Source organism: Cyprinodon tularosa, unplaced genomic scaffold (assembly GCF_016077235.1).
Source record: "Cyprinodon tularosa strain WSP-4 unplaced genomic scaffold, ASM1607723v1 ctg812, whole genome shotgun sequence".
NCBI classification, from domain to species: Eukaryota; Metazoa; Chordata; class Actinopteri; order Cyprinodontiformes; family Cyprinodontidae; genus Cyprinodon; species Cyprinodon tularosa.
In genome coordinates, this window is record NW_024039577.1 from 70,592 (window position 1) to 92,751 (window position 22,160).

The following is a 22,160-nucleotide window of genomic DNA, read 5'->3' on the forward strand; positions in this document are numbered from 1 at the left end:
AAAGTGTGTTTCTGTGAAACATGTGGATCGAGCTCAGAATAATCCTGTCTGAAGCCGGTAAGATAGTCATCATTAACATAATAATAATAACAATGGAACTTTATTGATATTACATTGGAGAAGTTTACCTCTGCATTTATCCCATCCCCTTGGGGAGCAGTGGGCTGCCATCGTGGGGTGCCCTGGGAGCAGTGTGGGGGTTAAGGGTCTTTGCTCAGAGACCCAGAGTCTAAAAACTACTTGATATTCGGAGACATGACTGAGATGGTCTGACGAACTAATATTGAAGTTATAATGGCTATAATTAGCATCCGCAATAGAGACAATACAGGTGAGGAAACAGCAGTTTTTTTGGACTTTTCTGCTGCAGGAAGAGTTGGGGAAAAAATGGAAATTATCTTATGTGAAACGACTGAACCACATCTAAGATTTTCAGAGCGCTAAAAGTGCTAAAATCTTGCTAATACAAAAGGACCCTAATGACAGTTGAATTAACGAAACATTAACTTAATTTCATTTACAAGAGGGCACTGTGCATGCAGCGGCCTTACATCAGCTCAAGTAAATTTCTCCACTGTGGGATCCATAAAGTCAATCAATCAATAAAGGCTACAGTAGAATTCACGGTGTTGTAAGGAAAATCACAAAGCCACGGAAATTGGAAAATTTTCAGCATAGATGAAAAGTTGAGTGAGGGCAATGCTTATATCGTATCATACCAAAACATCTAATGTTTGCTAAATAAGAACTTATCTAAACATTTTAACATAAAGTGAAGGTTAAAAAATGTTTTAAGTCTAATTGACCGAAAACCGAAACACTCCATGCGCCAGAATAGAGTCAAGTGGATTCACATACACTATCAATTCAAACATTTAGAGTCAAAGGTATTTTTAACATAAAAAAGCTAAAATAAATTCTTAAAGCTAAAAAAAATGCTCTAACCCAGACAAAAAACAAACTTTTTGCTATTTCTGTATTAAAGCATCTTGGAATTAAAATGATGCTTAAATTCAATATATTTAGCCATGTTTTATTTATCTATATTTATATAGATATTACACTGCATACCCATACTGTTTAAAAAACACAGAAAACTGTGCAAAGCGAGGTGAATTATTTAACATCCAATACTCTAGAAAAATGAGCAACCTTTTCTACAGAGCTTTTCCTGATTAGGCTTCAATGAATAATGTTTTACTAGATTTTAGCAATTTCCATGAATACTTTTCTACACCAAACCGTAGTTTTTTTTTATAAAAAGTTAAATAACAACTAGAAGTCTAATTTCTAAATTCTTAAAACAATATGTTTTAAATTTAATAAACATTGTTCCCCTAGATGCTTTTAATTTCAAAGTTTTAGATGTCTGTGTTCAGTAAACTATTCAATAAGATGCACCGATGCTAATTCCCTGTGCTCTAAATATTGTTCTTTGGAAATTTGTATTTAGTGGCTTTATACATTACCTTTGTAGTAAGAAATTAAACTAGACCAGGCTATAATATTAACTGTAAAAATAGAAGGATTTGCCTTTTTTCTCTCTGAGCATGATCATGCATTACAAATACAGACGTGAATGAAAACTATATTGCAAAACAAGTTTCGTTTCTTAAAATTTTACATGTTAAAAAAAAAAATATATATATATCTTTAAACAATAACATACATTGACAGGTGACTTTTTATTTTAAGAGAACAATGGGCGACAAAATGCATCTATAATGCGAAACAATGGAACAGGGAGTGAAAGCTGATCAACAGCGATCGGAAATTTTAAACTTGTTTAAAACTCCTGCACAGATTTGTGTGTGAGAACCTTCAAAACAATGCTAACCTATTTTTCCCCTCCCCTCTTTATAATGCACATTGAATACACATCATTTGAAATGCATGTCTCAAGTGGTGGTCTCATTGGAAAGTTGCCTCTTTCCAGTGGGTGTAAAATTTTCCATCACAGAATGCAGCATCTCTAACCTGATTGTTTGCTGCAGTTGTCATTACTCTGAGAAACCAACTGTAATGTTTTTGCTCCATTTAATCATAGTCAGGCACAGCTCTGGTAAACATTAGGTAATAGAAAAAAATAAAACAAGGTTCCCTACCTACAGATTTCAGCCAAACATACAAAAAAATTAAGCTAAAGCTTTAAACAGGTAGAAAACTGTTTAAATCTCTGTATTATTCAAACACGCAGACATCTCATTAAGCATCAAAAGTGTTTGGTGTAATTCCTAAATAATTTCTTATTCACCTTTTTACTTGCACTATAAATGATTTTGTAACAACACAAAGCGTTAAGCATTAAAAACATCTTTATCTTCTTCCTGATTTACTTCTGATTTTTTTGTACTTATTTTTACCAAAAGCTTTTTGCTTTTGTTTTGTGCTTCATTTAACAATTGATATGTTTTACCAACATATACTAACATGCTTTTAATGTTAATTAAAATACACAGTTTGCTTCCTGTATATATTATTTTAATATTTTAGATCAAACTTCAAGATTTCTTTTAAAAGAAGAACACCAAATATTCAAAACATTACAACTATTTGTGTTTTTTTAATGATTCTACAATTAACAGCCTTATTAAGGTGAGGATATACGTGGCACTGCGGTGGTTACTGTTTAAAACAATGATTAAAACTTATAGCTGTATTTCCTTATCTAATAGCATCGACCTGCAGATGAAAATGAATTATTCGTAATATGAGAAACATACTTTTAACAAGTGAAGGTAACACTTACTTGAACAGTCTTTAAGCTTGAGTATCAGTGGTGGCTAAATTCATACAATCAAGCTAGGATTTCTAAAAAAATTACATCCTTTAAAAAAAAAAACATTTCATAAAACAATCTTGCACATACAGATTTGCTCCAGTGTTGGAACAATGCAAAGTCTACTGATACCTAAATACAAGTGTTATCTGATGTGTTGCTGTCTTATTCTTACCTTCAGAGGTCCAGCCGCCTTCATTCTTCACCTCTTTCATACAGCAGCAGGCAACAGCCACAGTTCCACTGTCAGCTCTACTTCCTCTTTCACGTCTCCCCACATCCGTCAAGCCCTCGCCTGAGTTACCGGAGGGGTTTTTAGTGGTCACAAAACAGCTCTAATGAGCAGATAACTGTTGTAGAGCAAGAACTCCCCCTAACAAGCTTTTACACCATTTAAAGGAAACCTTTTTGTTTTTGCTAAATTAATGCAAAATACAACAATCTAATAATGTAGCATGTTGGGTCCAAAGTAGGTTATCATATGAAATTTGACATGATCTGTTTATTACAACAAGAATTCAACAAGTCAAATTCCAAACCATAGACAAACCCCACACTACTCCCCGGGCGTCGCACAATGGCAGCCCACTGCTCCCCAAGGAGATGGGTTAAATGTAGAGTTCACTGCCGAAATAGCTCAGTTCGGAGAGCGACAGACTGAAGATCTGAAGTTCCCTGGTCCAGGCCCAGCTATCAGCAGATTTACACAGTTTACTACCTGTTTAATGCTTTCAGCCCAGCTTTCTCTTCTGAATACTCATACTTAAATGGTTATTATCAGGGGGGTGGTGGCGTAGTGGTTAAAGCATTGAGTGTGGGTTCCAGAGGATCTGAGTTTAAGCCCCACTCCAACAGACTGCCACTCTGGGTCCCTGAGCAAGACCCATAACCCTACATTGCTCCCCGGGCACCGCACAATGGCAGCCCGATGCTCCCAAGGGGGATGGGTTACATGCAGAGGGTTAATTTTGTTGCTCTGCACTTGTGACAATGTAATGACAATAAAAAGGCTAAAAAAAACATGCATATCATTACTAACGTAATTCAATTGATAAATAATATCCTTTTAAATATCTGAACAGTCTTTGCCTCACAATAAATAATTCCTGCAAATTTAGAAAAGAAAAAGATAAAAGGTTAGCAAAACAAGCAAGCATAACATGACCTTACCTGGGTAAATAGATTAGCCCATTGAGTTCAGATGAATTTCACCTTAATGTTCATGCATCCAGTTGCGGACTATCAGAATTTAAAGATGGTGAATAAGAAAGGCTACAAACAATTTAGTTTTCCTTTTGTACAAAGAGTCAAGTCTAAACCTCAATGGTATTTCAGTGTAAAGGTGCCAACCAAGTTAAAAATATCTATATATTTTAACAATTGCATTCGAATAGCCTACCATTAACATCTCAGACCTCAAGTAAGATAAAAGTCTTCTGAACCACTGATTGGGCTTTACTATCTAAGCTGAGGATCTCTAAAAGTAAAGGAGAGTAAATATAATGTATCCCACACTTTTCTGATTTTTATTAGAAGAAAAAAAAAACATCCCCACTCTACTCTGTGTTGATCTGTCATGTGAAACCGAAACAAGACAAAATGTGAAAGCTATTATGGTGAGATCTGCAAGGTAAACCTTAAGTCGCAACGTCTTAGAGAAGCAGGGCCAGCAATTTCGCCACACATAGATGACACACTTGCTTTGAACTCACTTTGAAGGAAGATGAGATAGAGGGAGAGAGTACAATGGTCTTGTAGAACTTTACCTTTTATCTGAAGGAAAAGTAATCTGACAACATGTCAACTCAAGGTACTTTACAAAAACAAATCAATCAGACCATGGTTTCCGATTGGTCACAGGTTTTCTTTCTAAGGAAAACCAGCTGATAGCACATAGCATTGTTGACTTTCCAGGTATCCTTCACACCGATTGTGCATGAAGCAGTAAACTCTATTAACTGCAGAACAAGGCTTAGTGTTAGTGACCTTCTGCGTAAGCTGGAGGCGGGTTTTAAGGAGATGGAAGCCAACACACTAAAGAAACAGAAGCACAGATTCACTGATTCGATATCTATATATATAAAAAAAAGTATATATATATATATATATATATATATTCATCAGAGGCACTGTGGGACTGGTGCCCATTTCCAGCAGTCTACAGTTAGATCGTTGACTTGTACCAACAGAAGAGCTCATATTGCTTCCATTCTAATAGTCCTTTGATGGCTAACAGTTTCTTTTTTTTTTATTAAACAATTTCGATTTTGACTTTCAGAGCTCTGCATGTTCAGGCTTTTTCCAAAATAAAAGAGCTTTTATGTCCCTATATTCTCAACAGAGGCTGAAGTTGTTGGGTCAGAGCCTTCTTATGGTCCTTTGCACCTGTTTTAAGTCCTAAGGAGATTGCTTCTTCCAGGGCCTCATGCCAAGACTCTGGCATGATCCACTCTATACCTTTTCTCTGTTGCTGCTTTCAAGAAAAAAAATTAAAACCCACCTAATTCTCCATGCTTTTTAAATATAGGGCAGGACACGCAACTTGCCGGGGACCCAGCTTTTTCTGCAAAATGAAAGGTAGGCAGGTCGGCCCTTGTTTGATAAACCCATATAAACCCACTAATTTCAGTAGGAAAGAGACTATAGTGATTGAAAGGTTACTTGGACTGGTTTCAACTTTGTCTTTGCAATCCTGTTTTCATTATGATTTCAAAGTCATGCTGATACCTTCAGTTGTATTGAAACAGGATCAATTTTATGCTGCCAAATTTTATTTTGAACAAAAAAAAATACTCTAATTTGTTACAGCTCAATTTATAACTTCAAATCAAGTTATAGCTCTGATTTGATCAAAACTGATAACTTTTAAAATAATTTTGAAATATGTAATATTCTTGAATTATTGATGTAGATTTGCATAATATTCCAAGAGAAATAGCTGCCTTTTTTCTGTCATTTGATATTAATTTAGCAACTAATTATTCCAGCTGATTTATGCACGGTAAGGCTTTTTATTTCATTTAAATGAAATAAAAATTTTCAAAACAAAAATACAAATTTTAAATTGGAACAACATACGACTTTATTAAACTAAATGACTTGGACATTTCACTTCATTCAGTGCAGAGGTGCAAATGGCTCTCTGCTTTTGCGGCTCCTTTAATATATTTGAAAGGTTTACAGGATGTTCTTTTTCTGGGTGGATCATCTCAACAAGTGGTTCTCCTAATTGTGAAACATTCTGGTGATATGTTTACGTAAGGCCGTCCTACCTGCTCGTCCTGTTAGCTATCTTTTTCTGGGCATTAGCACTTTCAGGCGTATATGTGTGGTGAGCTACATTTTCAGACAGTCATTGAAGCTCACCTTTCTCACAACAGTTCTTTGAAAAGAAAAAGTGAGAAAAAGTGTCTATGAAGTGTCTGAGAAGAAAAGCAAAGGCCTCAGAAGAGGCAGATATATCCCGGAATGCTTTGTGTGGAGAGCTCTCCTCGCAAAGTACTATGGGATTTGCTGTCAAAGCAGCCTGCTGTTGCCACCCAATATCTTCAACTAATAACAGAGATGGCACAGGCACTGTGCAGTGGAGGAGGAGTTACATGACCAACGGGGACCAAGCAAAGACCAGTGATCATCTGTCTGAAGGATCAGTTAAAGCTACAGTGTGTAATTTTCAGCGACATCTAACGTTCAGACTGCAGACCGCAGCAACATGAACATCTCCCCCCCACCGCTTCTCCCCCCCAACAGTACGGCGAGCGTTACGGGACAAAATGTCTTCCACAACGTTTGCATCACCTACCTTCTCAAGTGATGAGGTTTGTTTACATAGATAATTTTAATACTGCCATCTATTGTTCAGTACAATCTCAGTTCATCTCTCTCAACTTGCCGTAGTTACTTTCGAGCGTAATGGGTGATCTCGCAATCGCTAGTTTGTTGGCTCTGCGCTGCCATAGCGCAAAGATGTCTGCCTCCATGGCTGCGAGACCCGCTCCTATGTAATTATAAATAACGAATTCTAAGGCAACGCAAATATTAAGGTTAGGAGGCTGAGCTCGTAGATAATGATAAATAACATATTTATGTATAATATATTACATTTCTGACTGTATATCCCTGTAATTATTACACACTGTAGTTTTAACTTAGTTTGCTATAAAGTCTACTATATAGTCCCCGCTTTATAAAGGGATTTAGGGGATTAAACAGAGCGTGCACGAGGAGAAATGGGCTTGTGCGTGCTCTCGCATGCGTTTAATAGGTGTTCCCTCTCGAGAGCGGGGAACAGGGTTGTGCATGTGCATTTTTATTTTAAAGTGGAAAAGGCGGATCTTTAAAGTAGGGAAACGGCTGTTACAACTGTTGCATATCCGAATTCTCCTGAGTTGTGCAAGAGTTCGTTTATCAAGAGGGTGGGATTGTTGTGGTGGAAGGATTGCAAGCAAGTTTGATTGTGGCCGTTTTCTCGGAAGCATCTTGCTAACCAGTTTGCAACTTAGTGCTAGTAGGTTCCCAATGGGAAATTACATCGGGACCAAGTAGCACTAAATTGGTGACTTAGAAACGACACTGTCAAGGAACGCTATGGACAGCAGAAACATGCAAGAGGAGAAGGGGTTTTGTGTCGGAGGTTGTGGATGAGTCTCCTCTGTCAAATATTTTTTATTTAGAGGAAAGCGGGGACGAAGATGTTGAGGAAGAGGACGCCAGGGCGGCAGAAGCTTGGTTTGGTGTTGAAGGCTTACAGCTGTACATGTTTCTGCCAGTTCTGTTAGCTCTATGCCTGAATATGAATCAAGATGCAATGACCAAAAAATTTGATTGCAGATGACCGTTGATATATGATTGGCCGAATTTAGGAGCACAGGTTAATGTATAAGTAACTGGCCTGCATAAGATATTTTTATAGAATTTTTCTAAATTTTGGGACAATATCGTCTGATAAAGAGTACATTTAGGCTCATTTCACACTGCATTTTTTTGCCCATATGCAACCTGGATCTGACCTTTTCATGGTAGACTGAACAACACAGATCTGATTTTTTTCCAATGCGACCCAGGCCACTCGACTATGTGGTCCTGAATCCGATACGAATCTGATCTTTTCAAATGCGACCTGCATCTTAACAGCCAGGTCGCATTCATCTGACCTGAACGCCATTAATACCCGACAAAGGTCACTATTCTGGGTCTTGCTATGAAGAAGCTGCAAGAAAAACAACAACCATTGCAGATGAGGATGCAGAGAGCAGTATTTATGTTTAACCATTTTGAAAAGATTGTGTTTTTATGGTTGTGAACGATCGCTAGATGTGCTCCAGCACTACCATCCATGTTTACTTCCGTAAACACAGAGCACACTGGCCTGTGACGTCATTGCATCCTCTACCAAGCATGTGGGACACTTGCATTGTATGACTGCAGTTCACACAGGAGATCACATACAAGTCGCTTATATATGTAAATATGAATGGCATTGTAAAAAAATAAAAACGGAATTGAGCATCAAGGCCTGCAGTGTGAATGTAGCTTTATATACATGTTTAAGCCAGAAAATTATGACATTTAAATATGACTTTAGAAAATTTTGCGAAAATCCTCCACAATACCTTTAAATAATAAACTAAACTAAATTCTATTAACATGATTATCATACATGCTGCAAATATATTATCCACCCTCTTTATTGAAAGTATTTAATCTAAAATAATAAATCAAAATGTATCTGTGCTTTTTAAACTTTACGCAGCGATGTTCGTATTCACTCGTACATCACATGTCATTCCTTCCAAAGCTCGGATGTCCCAGGCGGTGCAGCTTTTTGATGTTCTTTATCTATATTTTACATTTAAATATGATTTTCCTACAACCTTAGAAAATTTTGCAAAAATCCACCACAATACCTTTAAATAATAAACCATTGCTCTGTTTTTTGTTGTTGTTTTTTGGTTGTTTGTTTCATGCCTTTCTGTGTCCCCATAAAAAAAACGATGGCCCCACCTTGGCCCCCCCTAATAAATTTGGTTTAGGACCGCCACTGATAATCTTAATGACATGGCACCATTCATACTGTTTGTAGTTTCTCCGAGCTTGTTTATGTTGCCTAAAATGTGTTTTAATACCATTAACATCATTATTATACATTCTGCAAATATATTCACCCTCTTTATTGAAACTATTTTATCTACAATAATAAATCATATATATATCTGTGCTTTTTAAACTTTACGTAGTGACGTTCATATTCACTCGTACGTCACATCGCCTCCGTTCCAAAGCTCGGATGTTACAGGCGGTGCAGCCTTTTGATGTTCCTTATCAATATTTGTCATTTAACACTGATGTTGTAAAGGTTTTTATATCACAGGAGGCTTCTCTCTCTTTCCCCTGCTGTCGCTCCTTGCCTGTGGATGGTGGGCTGAGTTCCAGCAGCTGTTAGAGCCACACCCTCTTGTTGTTGTTATTGTCCCGGTGTTCCCTTGGTTGATCTCCGGCTCCAACCGTCACCCTCCCCCGTTGCCTGGAGCCAGCCGGCCGGCCGCGTGCATGCAGCAGAATGGCTCGAGCGGCTCTAACGGTTCAGACGGCGGCAGGGAGCGGCAGGCTCTGTCCTTCAGTCCGCTACCCGCTGCTGCTACTACGCGGGTGAGGCGGTTCATTCAGGATAGACAGCGGACACTGCCGCTGCCCAAAGTGATGGTGGTTTTCTCCGCTGCTGGGGAAGCGGATAAACCGAGCGATGCCATGTCAAGCTCGGACCTTACGGAGGAGGGCGACGGCGTCCGAAAGCTGACGGCCTCCCCCTCTCCAAAGCACCGCGGAGCGCCGAGCAAGCCGCTGCGCTCCTCGCTGAACACCCAGGAGCAGCAGGAGGTGGGTAGGCCTCTCCATGGAACACTCTACTGATATTAACCCGCACCAACCCGAACCCCAATAATTAAAAAATAAGAAAATAAGCGTCATGGGAGTAATAGGTTGTTGTAACATTCATTCATATTTTTAATAGAAAATACATTTTCTGTTTGAGTGTTTGTGGGTATTTGCTCGGCGGTTGGTGGTTGGTAAAGCTGCTGAAGCTCTGTTCTGATTGGCTGGAAACTCTGTCACGTGATTTTTAGATTAAGTTTCTTTTATTTTTAACCCAATTAACCCTGCTCTCTGAGGAGTCCTCAACTCCTGCGGTAAAACAACAACAGATGGTTTATTATTCCCGCAAAATCGATGGATGGACTGATCCTATTAGTCAAATAGCTGAATTACTAACACCATGAAAGGAATTGTTTAATGGATAGATGGTTAATCCCAGTAGATGGATAAGAATGGTTAAGAAACCACATGAAATGCAAGAATGGATAATTAATCCAGCCAGACTCGCACGTGGATTATAAAATCTAACAAAGTGCATGGCTGGTTTATTACCATAATTAATAAATTAGTTATTATTAAGATTAGGTAGATAATTAATTGTGATGAAATAGACAGAGTGTTAATTTCATACCTAAGAATGTATGGATAGATTATTATCTGATAAAATGGATGGATTAATTAACAGATCTAGGATTTTTTGCTGTATTGTTTGATAGATGAATTTTACAATTAATCGGATTAATAGATTATTTGAATAATCATCAACTAATTTAGTAATCGATTAATTGTTAATTGGAGTATAGAGACTGTAAAACATTCCTTTAATTGACAGAGCGACTCACTTAGAGCAATAATTATATCAGAGTAAAAAAATATATAAACATTTAGCATTTAAAAAAAAACAATTTCCTCTTTCAATATGCTCTATTTCTCCTCAAGTTGAAACACTAGATTCACCTGGCTTCATTTCATAAAAAGTCTTCTTTAAGGAACCTTTGGCTCTCCGATTATTAATCGATTAATCTGAAAAATAATCAACAGATTAATCGATTCGCAAAATAATTGTAAATTGCAACCCTAGATGGATTATTAATCCCATGAACTGAAAGATAGCAATCTATCCTACAATCCGTCTGTAGGACAGATTGACATGCAAACTGATTAATGGGTCACATGATCTATGAGATTACTGTTGAATTCTTTTATAGCATGAGCTATAAAAAAATCCGTACGCCAAGTGTGATATAGCTTCTTTGTGCAACAATAGCTAAGAAATAAAATGATGAATATTAAAAAAGGCATCTAACACCTTAACAATGGTCATAAATATGCAAAACGGTAAATGTTGGATTATTTGATGGTTTACTACCAACTATGTTTTAAATGATCAGATGGGATTACATCATAGTCTTCTCTGTTATCTATTGATCTAAGAGAGTCTGATTCCCTGTTCTGTTACTGGAAGATTTCATGTCAGAAATTTATTTTTGATTTTCCAGATTCAAAACTTTTCAGGGTTTGTTTAAAGATTGGGATTGTCTTTTAATTGTGAGTTTATTGATGCTGCTGGTGTTTCCTTTCTAAAATCCACCAGAACCTGTTTGTTCTCGACCACAGAACCACAACATAAAGTTGTTCACCAGTTCCCTGAACTCTAACCACTGCAGCAATCTTCCTGCAGCTAATATGACTAAGAGCTGTGTTGAAACTGTGACGTGTACAGTTACTAATAACCGTCTCTGATGTTATTATTATGGAGGTTTTTCTTCAACTCTTGCATCAACAATTCTTTTCCTCCTTCTAGCTCCTCCTTTTTTTTCTTACAGTAAAAATTCAATTCAGTTGATTTTTTTTAATATAGCACCAATTCACAACACCTCATTTATAGAGACAAATCAACCAGATCATGCAGTCAGATTGGTTCAAAGTTTTCTATCTAATAAAAACCAGCTGATTGCATCGAGTCGTTGACTTTTCAGCAATCTCTCACACCAAGCATGCATGTAGCGACAGCTGAGAGGAAAAAACTCCCTTTTAGCAGGGAGTTAATCAATTAATTACTTTATTTTAGAAAATCCAGTAAAATTAAAACTTTATCCCATACGTTTAAAAATGTATTTAATATTATAATATATCACTTATTAAATTTATAATTTGGTGATTATGTCTGAAAATGGGTATAAAGTAGGAAACCTATTTAATCAGACCCTGTTCTGCTCTTTTTCGGAAATTGATATTGATGATATTGACAAACAAAACAAGTTGCTATTTGATTTTTGTTTTAAAATATAAGATCTGCAAGAATTTTTTTGTTTTCTTTCTGTCTCACAATGGTTCGAGTGAAACTTGTGAGAAAAACAGCTCTTGTTGGATTAGAGCCTGCATATACAGTGGGTACGGAAAGTATTCAGACCCTTAACATTTTTCCCTCTTTGTTTTATTGCAGCCATCTCCTAAAATCAATAAAGTTAATTTTTTTCTCATTAAGTTCTGCAAATAAAAAAAAAATACAGAAAAACTGAAATGTTAAATGGTCATAAGTATTCAGACCCTTTGCTGTGACACTCCTTTATTGGAGTTCAGCTGTGTTTAATTAAACTGACTGGACTTCCTTTAGCAAAAAGTAGTATACTTGAAGTAAATTCTATTAAGAATACTTAAGTATAAGTTTAGAAAGTATACCCGAACAAGTACTTTTAGTGTACTTGAAGTATTACAAAAGTAATACTTCTTCGAACTAAATTGGGACATTTTTAAGTTTACAAAGTAAAAGCTCAAAAGGTGCTTCTACTCAATACTGAGCAAAGGGTTTGAATAATTATGATGATGTGATATTTCAGGTTTGTTTTTTTTATAAATTAGCAAAAATTTCTATTTTTTTTTTCTGTCAATATGAAGTGCTGTGTTTACATTAATGAAAAATAAAATGAACTTCATTTATTTTTATTATAGCTGCAATGAAACAGTGAAACATTTAAAGAGGTCTGAATACTTTCCGTACATATACAGATAAAACAGGAATTTGAAATGTTCTTAGGCCAGGTCTTTTTGTGTGTTTTCTCTAAAACTAAGGGAAAAAAATGAATGGGTCAAACTAGAAAACAGGTTTCTAAAATATCAGAATATGAATATTTGATATGTATGGTAAGAATTAAAAGTGATATTGGTAGTCATAAAAAAAAAAACAGTTCTATTGCTCTATTTTTATGGTCCATGGAAAACAAATAAAGCAAAATGATTTAATAATGATCATTATGATAACGACAAGGGAGGTATAATAACAATAAAATTGTTATTTTTAAACATTGATATCGGTCTGATAAGTAATAGGGCTGATACTAACATGTTCACATCCATCTAGTTAGTGTTTGGTCATTTGAGACTAAAGCAGCACAGGATTGTGGGAGTTACCATATATAAAGCAGAGAAGCAAATTAATTTCAGTGTTCATTTTTTTATTTTATTTTTTTGCAGAATGCACAGATTACAGAAAACATATATCAGTAAATATTGGTTATTGGACATAGCAGCAATATTCATGATCTGAAGTGGCTATCTGCCTAGATTTTCATATCTGTACATCCCCCATTAATACCAACATCGAATGAAACCTCCAGTCAGCAAACAGGAGATACAAAACAATGATATTTGAAGGATACAAATCTAGAAAATTCATTCATATTTTAGTCTAGTGCCTGAAGTCAACTACTGACTAAGAGACATTTTTTAAACACACACTGTTTCTTTTAGATTCAAGTATTTGTCTCTAAACACAAAATGAAGAAAGGCAGAGTTAAATGAAGGTTATATCCATCTTCAGCTAAAATTTCTGTTATGTAGGAATGTGTCCCTAATGTCATTTTTTGTTAGAAAAGTAACAAGAAATAGCATCTTACTCTTACTTATTAGCTTTATCTCAAATGTTTCCAAGTTTCCAGAGGTCATCTCCCTGAACGTTGGGGGCACGTACTTCACCACACGCCTCTCCACGCTGCGGAGATACGAGGACACGATGCTGGCTGCCATGTTCAGCGGGCGGCACCACATCCCACGGGATGCAGAGGGACGCTACTTCATAGATCGGGATGGTGCATACTTTGGGTGAGCACCTTTAAACTCTTGCAAAACTGAGATCCTAAACAGGAATTGTTAGCCATTTAGGCTGGAGAAACAAACGCTTTGTAAAAATATCCGTACGACTTAAACTTTTCAAGAGTTTCTTTTTACTGCTTTCACAGAGCACAGGACATTATGTTCACAACAGATGGTTTTATATTTAGTTTTTCTTTATGAAGGGCAGCATCATGCTGAAGAAAGTTTTAGTTTCTAAAAATGAAAGAGAGGCTTTCCTGCAGCTGAGGGCAGATCATTATGTTCTGACAGGTATCAATGGGATTATTGTTAATCAGGGAGGCAAACAAGATTCCTCAGGCAGTGCAGATTTTCATCTCAATTTCTGTGCTACTGGCTCTTCTTATTTGCTGCATCTCTGAGGCTGTATTAACAGTATTTACACAGTGACATGCTGAGTTTTAGTTGCACATCACCGCTGTATCCTTCTGTGTTCAATAACTACAAACAGCTCTTATTTATTAGCTGGATGACAAGAAGGTTTGAGAGAGAAAGAAAGGGAAGACACGCAGTAAAAAGCCTTTTCTTTTGGTGCACTTTGATCAACTTGACATCCCTCGTTATGATGTGTTACCTGGTGGGGAAAACAGTTTGCTTTTTCGTTTGTTTTTTTAGGAAAACATTGTTTTTTGTGCTGAAATTAAAGACATTTTTCTAAATTGGGAAATGTAAGTAATAAATCGTTTCACTTGTATAATGATGGGAATATTCAGCTTTGATTTAAAATCTGTGCTGAAAATGTCTGATCTTAGCCTAAACAAGGTGGGGTTTGTTTTTCTGTTCAAACATGTGTTTTATAAAGAAACAAATAATTGTCAAATAGAAGTTGTGATGAAAAAGTAAATTATTTTTAAAGGTATATGAGCTATTGTGGTTTTTTTGTTTTATTTTCATTTAAATGTACTGACATTTAACTAATGTTGATATAATTTTGAGCAATTGAAACCAGAATTAAACTAATTTTACCTAAACACATAAAGAACTAAAGGAACTCTAATAAAAACTGTTGAACCTATGAGAAAATCCAAATTAACCAAGCTTCTCTTAATCAGCTCAACAGCTTTGGTTTTGAAAACCTTGAGTGTTGAGAATAAGCTTGGAGATATATACTTAGGTATAATTTGGAGAAGAAAAAAAAAGGAAAATGTAAATCTTGAACTCAAACTGGCCTCATTTGGGAATCATTAAACCAGAAAATGATTATCAGCCCAGAACAGCCCCAGTCATGAACTCCTCCCCCTCATAAAATTAACGTAGGGTATTTATGTCAGCCCAGTTTCATTTGGCAGATAAGTAAAATAATGAGTAACCTCAGCTGATAACAGGCCTGTCCTTGGCTTCATTGCTTTAAATGGCCTTATAATGTGCTGGTTTCCAGAGCGTGGAAAACCTTCATTAGTGACTGGAATTTATTTCAGTGGAAAAGAAAAATCCTCTGGGTAAAAGGAAAAACTCTCAGTCTGGAAAAAAAGAACTGGGACAATATATGTCATTAGATATGAATGTTATAAGAAGCATAGATGTGTGATTTATGTAAGCGGGTCAGGCTGAGGTTAGTTTTGCTGTGCGACCTAAAAGTAAAGATAGAAAAGCAGCTCTAAAAGCAGTAAAATGATAAAGGTTTGCAGCAGGATCATAGGGTATTTAGTCTCAAAGGACAAACATGGCTTCTCGTTTGTTTTTTTATAGTTTTCTGCAATGCAACCAGTCCCACCCTACTGCAACACTTCCTCCTCATTGTTCATCTGCACATTCTAGTATTGACTGAATAAAAACTAGCATGTTGTTGGTTATCAGGGGTGAGCTGAATGTTTCTTTGCTAGGAATGCATGCAGCTGTACCATTTTAATCAGTTGTTTCTTTTGTTTGTGTTTTACTTTCACATCTTACTTTTAACCCTACATGCCTGTAATGGGGTAGTGCTACCACAAGGCGGAGGTAAAACAGTAGATAAAAAAAAAAGAAATCACAAATCCATAATAAGAGCTTTGACAAATGTCTGTTTCAAATGATTTGGCATATTTTGTCTTAATTTGGTAGTATTTAAACAAGTTTTCTTTTTTTTTTTCTTTTCTCAATTTTTTTTGTTATATTATTTGAGCATTAGAGTTGGAATTACCGGTTTGCTTCCAAGTTTTAATAGAAGATTTAGGTGTAAAATTCGCAAATTTCTTGTTATATTGTGTTTATTGCAAATGATGGAAATTGAAGCAGTGGTAGCAGGTCTTTACATCCTCAGATATATAAATATTAGGGGTGTAAATCCCACCCATTTTGGCGATTCAATTCAGTATCAATTTCCTGATCCAACGATTCGATTATTTTCGATACTCAAGAATACACCACTATACAATTCGATTAATTGTTTTTTGTTTCGCTTTTTTACCATACAGGCTAGACAATGTTAGCCTGGGTGCCATTCCGAACTTAGTCCCGCCCCCAACGTTTGAGGTCGGGAAGTTCGGTCTGGCATTGCTCAATAGTAGCGCGAGTATGCTCGCACAATATCTGGCGGGCCAATCAAATTGTCAGGGCAGGCTTTATACGATGATGGACAGATGATCAACAGTAACGTAATCACCACGTCACCAAAGCGCGCTTGGGTGACAACAAAAATGGCTGCCGCTGGAGAGTTGAGGTGTGTAGATTCTGCTATTAGGTCTGTTCTAGAAGATATCGACAGCAAATTAATTTTAAAAGAGGAACAGAGAAACGCGATCAAGGCTCATCTTCTTATTCTAGGCGTGCAACTGCACGCTTTGATTTTTGTTGACAACAACTATGCGTCGCTTAACATACGTCACGCACTCCGTTGCTCTTATTGGTTGTAGATCTATCCAATTGAGTGCAGAGGCATTTTTTTTTCTGGTTCGTTCAAAACACGCCCTATAATCACAGCTCTATGGAGCAGTATCAGACTCATATTCTGACTAGAATTGAGTAGGACTACGTCAGGCTAAGACAATGTTTCAAATTTGAAATAAATCAATGAAAGCTGTAATGCATTTTATTTGAGGAAACAGCAGCAGTAGCAAAGCTAGGAAAACCTCATTCACTGAAAAATAATAATGCCTCTGTGTTTATGCGAGTGTGTGTGCAAGTGGAAAGAGGGTAGTGGCTAAAGGAAGCGCGGTAGGAGGGCAAAATAGGTTTAGCGCCACCGCAGCACAGTAGTCAGACTTACATCCAGGAGCAAATGGATAAGAATAGACTGGAGGAACAAAAAAAAAAAACAGGAATCAATACTCTTACGGACGTGTCGATGCATCAGATCATCGGCTGTTGTATCGATGCATCGAAACAAAACTATTATTCTTTACACCCCTAATAAATATGCACCTCCCTAAAGGGGAAATGGAGGCTCCCACATTTATATATAAATTGGTCTCGTCAGATTTCTCATCAACCGACCTGTTTTTTGTTGATGATGATGAAGGTTAAAAATTAAGATGAATAACTAAAACCTTCTCCATTTCAGCTATTGATGATCCTCATCATAATGTGATTGCAGAATTTTTTTTAAAGGATTCTTTAAAAACATTATTGGGCCGGAACCAGAGGTTTCCCCCCCTAAACCAGAGAGTGGCAGTGGTGACTATTGACAGCTTCAGCATCAGACTCAAAACATCCAAAGGTATTATAATGACTACTAAGAATACAAAAACACATACGTGCCTCGCTCAAAGCCTTTATCTTTTAGCAAGAAAGAAGAGTGCAGAGTGAATAGAGAAGGTGAGAGCAGAACAAACACCAGAGGCTGCAGACACACGCAGTCCTTATTTATAAACTAATCAAAGGAATTTAAGGAAACTGTTACCAAAGGTGCACCTCACACAAAGGAACAAATCATTAAAAATTAGTAATGATCCAGATTGTGTGCGATTTTTAAACTATATGTGTAAGTCACAATTTGGGGCAAAATTTTCTGCTTCCTATGTTTTAATATTTATACTTAATATTTTAAAGGCAACTTAACAATTTTATAGAAAGCCTTCAACAATAACTAAATTTACTCAATGTTAATATTAGCATGTATTAATTTTTGTCCCATATTTCTTTTTAAATGTAAGGATTTATGTTCCTTTGTGTGTAATTTCACTGCAATGTTTTCATTCAAAGGGATATCCTGAACTTTCTCAGAGAGGGAGAGCTTCCCCACCGGGACCGGGTGAGAGCAGTGCACAGAGAGGCTCAGTATTACGCCATCGGCCCACTGCTAGAGAGCCTGGAGGACATCCAGCCTCTCACAGGGGAGAAGGTCCGACAAGCTTTCCTCGATCTGCTGCCCTATTACAAAGGTAGAGGCAAAAATAGCCTGAAACAGTTGGATATTTAAGCTGCAACCACAACCCCGGTATTGGCATTTTGTGCCAATACTGGCACAAAATGTTTCAGTACTTTTGGATCCATGTTTCAGTACTGAAACACCATGTTTCTAAAAAGTACTGAAACGCCATGTTTCAGTACTTTTGGATCCAGTCTACAATGCAGTTAGACCTTTATTTTGGTGTAAATTTCAGTCACATTGGATGGAAATCACCCATGAACATCAGATTCTAATCCATGATATATTTAAGACACAGCTTTTATTTCAGAATAAAAGGTACTGAACTAAATGCATTCAACACTTTTTTTTTTAGATTTTACTGTAAAAAAAATATGTTTTTAAACCATGCATTAGCTTCACTTCATGAGTATGTGTTTCTGTCCATCACAGAGAGCCAGTAAATTACACTAAAGCTTGTAAATCTGTTAGGTGACATTATGAAAAAGGTGTAATGGTTCAAGCTATTGAGCTGAGAGGGTCGGTCTGTTTCAAGATGGTAGAAACACAGCAAATGATTTCTGCCATAAATAATTAAATCACATTTTGAGCTACATGCAGTAGAAACATGCTTGTAAGAGCAGCTAAAGTCGCTTTCCTTTATTTATAGAGGACATGTAAAATTTAAATGTGTTGAGCAAAGTGCTTTGCTATTAGAGATGTCTGTGTATAATTCAGTAACTGACAGCCGCTGACAGGAAACAGTAGTGGGAGATAAATGTTAAAGACCCAAAGGGAGTTTTTGGTTACCATCAACTCCAATTAGATTAAAATTACTTAAACCTCTAATCATAAATGTTGTCGGTATGATTGCAGATAATCTTGAGCGCATTGTGGAGATCGCCAGGCTGAGAGCCATGCAGAAAAAGGCGCGATTTGCAAAGTTAAAGGTCTGCGTCTACAAAGAGGAGATGCCCATCACGCCGTACGAGCGGCCTCTTTTCAACTCTCTGCGCTTCGAGCGCTCGGACAGCGAGGCTAAGCTCTTCGAACATCACTGCGAGGTGGACGTCACCTTTGGCCCCTGGGAGGCGGTGGCTGACGTTTACGACCTGCTGCACTGCATCGTCAGCGACCTGGCGGAGCGCGGCATCACCGCCGAGCAACAGTGCATCGGAGTGTGCGACAAGCACCTCATCAACCATTACTACTGCAAGAGGCCCATCTACGAGTTTAAGATCACATGGTGGTGAAGCTGTCACAGCTGCTGGACCAAACAGAAACAGATGAGGGATTTTTACTAGAATTTGAATAGTACTGAATTTTGTATTGAATTATTGAAGCTAACAATTTTTTGTGCCGACATCTTAGAATGTGACTCTTTAAATCCCGCTGTGAGTATTTTTCTGTTATATATTTCTCAAAGCAAAAACTCTAATGTTGACATATAGGAATTTTTAAAAGTTTTACCTCGTATTGTCACTGCTGGGCTGCTCCTGCTTTTACCATTATATCCTTCCAAATATAGGGAGCTCATACTAACCCTACTGTTACCCACACCTTTATGGGGCTACACATCCCATCCTTCTTCAGTTCTACATTTAGTCTGCTGGTTGCTCCTGATTGATTTACCGTGTAGTTGCAGATTTCTTAAGCCTTTCAAACTTGGCAGTTTGTAAAAGTTTTGGATCATCAAGCAAGTTTAAATTTTAGACAGCCATAACCAGGATTATTGCTAAATTAAGGTTTTAGTTGATTGATAGGAGAAAAAGATAGGAAATCTAACATTGAACTATGTGAAAACGGAAAACTAATACCTGTAATGAGCTACATCTGATGGTATTTAAACTTATGAAAGACCTGTTTATAGTGATTTAGTAACTGAAATTTATTTTTGGTACATCTTTAGCTTGGTTGCTTTAGAACCTTGATTTTCTCTTATTTTTATATCCATTCAGAGCTCGACTTGCTGGTGAGCAGTGGGTTGTTGTCCTGCTGCATAAGCAAACTTCTGTTGTGCTTTAAGTCACAAATTGATGGTCAGGTATTCACCTTTGAGATTTGGTAGTAGAGAATAGAGCTTATTTTATTTAGAACAAGTTGTATTACATGCTTTATTTAAAAAGGGATTCAGCTGAACACTGAAAACAATGGTTGAATTTACTCTGTTAGTGGCTTTGTCTAGGAAAGAGACACAGCTAAACACAGAACACAGAGCCGGTGGTGCTCTCTGTGAATGTTGGCAGTAGTTTAATCCAGTAAACTGGCACTGTTTAACATTCATGCACCGAGAGTCTATAGTAAAGAAAAAATAAGTGTACACACATTTAGTAATAGTAACACCCAAGTCAAAGGTGTTGTCCAGGAACGGGAGACACAGCTAAGTGTAGATATTTTTTTAAAGTCTTTGTGCTAGGAGTATTTTCTTTAGGAGAGAGAAGCTAATACAGATAACATAGCTAATGGAAGCTGTGGCTGTATTACCGCTTTCTCTGAAAAAAGTAACACAGCTAAAAACACAGTAGCAATCAGCCAGGAATCTTTTTAGGAAAGGAAAAGAGGAAGAGATCAAATAGTCAACAGGAGCTCTGTGAGCAGAGCAACTGCATTTTTTTAAGACACCCAAGAGTGACCCATGAGTGTTTTTTGTTTTTTTTTAAGAAGAAGCAAAGTTACGCATAGTTAACGGTAGCTTAAACTAATTTAAATGGTTCACCTCAGAAGGAGACTGAGGTAAACATAGCAAAACTGAGCCAGTAGTTCTTTCAATAGAAAGACAACAGAGGGAGAAAAAAATGTGTTAGCTCACTTTTATTTTGCACACCATTTGGTTTACCGCGTAGGAGGACCAGCAGGAAACTCAAAGGTTGTATTTTTTTCAGATTTATAACCCAATTATTACACTGAATATATTTTCTTCAATACCAGCTATGCAAATATAGCATAATTACACCTGAAACATGCCTGTTTTACTAGAGAGGTATCGTTTTTTTTTTTTTGTGCAACATGGTAGAGACTGAGTGAATGTTATCTAGTTATTCGCCCAAATTTTACTGAACCCACATCAACAGCAGTGACTTCAATGTGAGGTGGTTTTTCCCTCATTTTCAGATTTGTTAAGTAGCATTAGATTTCATAGTTTGCAATTTGCCAGAACACATAATCCTTTGATGTAGAGAACATGTATGCTGCTGATTGTTTTATTGTAAGTGGATGAAATGACCCATCCTCCATTTCAGACTTTTCCTTTGACATTTGTCCCGTAATATCCCAGATGGGTCGGTACCTCGTCAGCTCTATCCTCATTCCATCACAACTCCACCACCGACATGTGACAATGAAACCCACTTGTAGTTGGTACATGGCATTGTATATTGTCAGTAAGGTGAAGTAAATTGTGTATATTTTCCTATAGGTTTTGTGAGGTTTAACTGTGATGCTGAATATTTTCATTATGCACTCATTAAAAGTGTGTATGGAAGGGTTTAGGGGAGTTTAGCGTGTATTTGTATTGTTGTACGCTAAAATAAAGGGGATTCTCTGTTTTAAGGGATTGCACTGCAGTAGATTTTGTGCACAGTGGTAAATTTGTGCACTCAGTTTAGATAATTAAGAATTTAGTTAGAAAATAGCGCCACCTTCAGGGAGAATTTTTGCTCAAACTAACTTTGTTAACCACCAAAATCGAGTCCTACTGTACTTGACTACAAATATTGAGCACCATGTGATCGTTACAAAATGATCTAATTTATGTTGAGTAAAACCATAAATATTTGGGGGTTAATTAAAAATAAAAGAAAAACAACAGTTTTCTATTTATTTCATTTTTTTTTTATTTGCTGGTGGAGCACTACATTCTTCTCTTGAAAAGGACTAATCTTATTGACTTCCAGTGTTTTTAATGTTTTTTTTATATATATCAATGTTTATCTGTTTGTGTTAGCTTCTGGGAAGCTCCAGATCTCCAATTGTCTTTTATTTGTCTGTATTTAAGAAAAAGCATACTTTTTATGTTGTGGTAAAATAAATTTGTTCAAATGCAAAGAATATTTCTCCATTTTTATTTTTCAGTGTATTCGGTGTTCACAGTACAATGTATTTTTGTGATTCCTTCAA

At 36.7% G+C, this 22,160-nt stretch overlaps 2 protein-coding genes across 9 annotated transcripts in view; one reads left to right on the forward strand and one right to left on the reverse strand.

Annotated features, from left to right (window-relative positions):
* si:dkey-183i3.6 (LAT2 domain-containing protein) overlaps window positions 1-9,787 on the reverse strand; it is a 22,250-nt gene extending 12,463 nt beyond the window's left edge. For 2 of the 8 annotated variants that reach the window (XM_038271956.1, XM_038271955.1), the window contains exons 1-2: window positions 9,038-9,787; window positions 2,955-3,074 (exon numbers count right to left, since the gene is read on the reverse strand). In XM_038271956.1, coding sequence (XP_038127884.1) covers window positions 2,955-2,994 — 40 coding nt within the window. In that variant the 5' untranslated portion in view covers window positions 2,995-3,074; window positions 9,038-9,787. Of the gene's footprint in view, window positions 1-2,749; window positions 2,882-2,954; window positions 3,075-9,037 lie in introns of those variants that run through there. The other 6 variants (XM_038271954.1, XM_038271953.1, XM_038271959.1 and 3 more) reach the window with 5 other exon arrangements.
* On the forward strand, window positions 9,026-20,300 carry kctd7 (potassium channel tetramerization domain containing 7). Its single transcript, XM_038271952.1, has 4 exons — window positions 9,026-9,655; window positions 13,581-13,750; window positions 17,900-18,078; window positions 18,921-20,300. Exons 1-4 carry the CDS (start codon window positions 9,329-9,331, stop codon window positions 19,295-19,297), a joined length of 1,053 nt encoding a protein of 350 aa, XP_038127880.1. The 5' UTR covers window positions 9,026-9,328; the 3' UTR covers window positions 19,298-20,300.
* The last annotated feature ends 1,860 nt before the right edge of the window (window positions 20,301-22,160 follow it).

What these genes read in the sequence shown, in the direction of transcription:
- kctd7 (XM_038271952.1), top strand. Translation starts at nt 9,329, where the DNA reads ATGCAGCAGAATGGCTCGAGCGGCTCTAACGGTTCAGACGGCGGCAGG. An exon ending in CGGGATGGTGCATACTTTGG is followed by an intron (nt 13,751 to 17,899) that starts GTGAGCACCTTT and finishes TTTCATTCAAAG; the next exon opens with GGATATCCTGAACTTTCTCA. An exon ending in TCTGCTGCCCTATTACAAAG is followed by an intron (nt 18,079 to 18,920) that starts GTAGAGGCAAAA and finishes GTATGATTGCAG; the next exon opens with ATAATCTTGAGCGCATTGTG.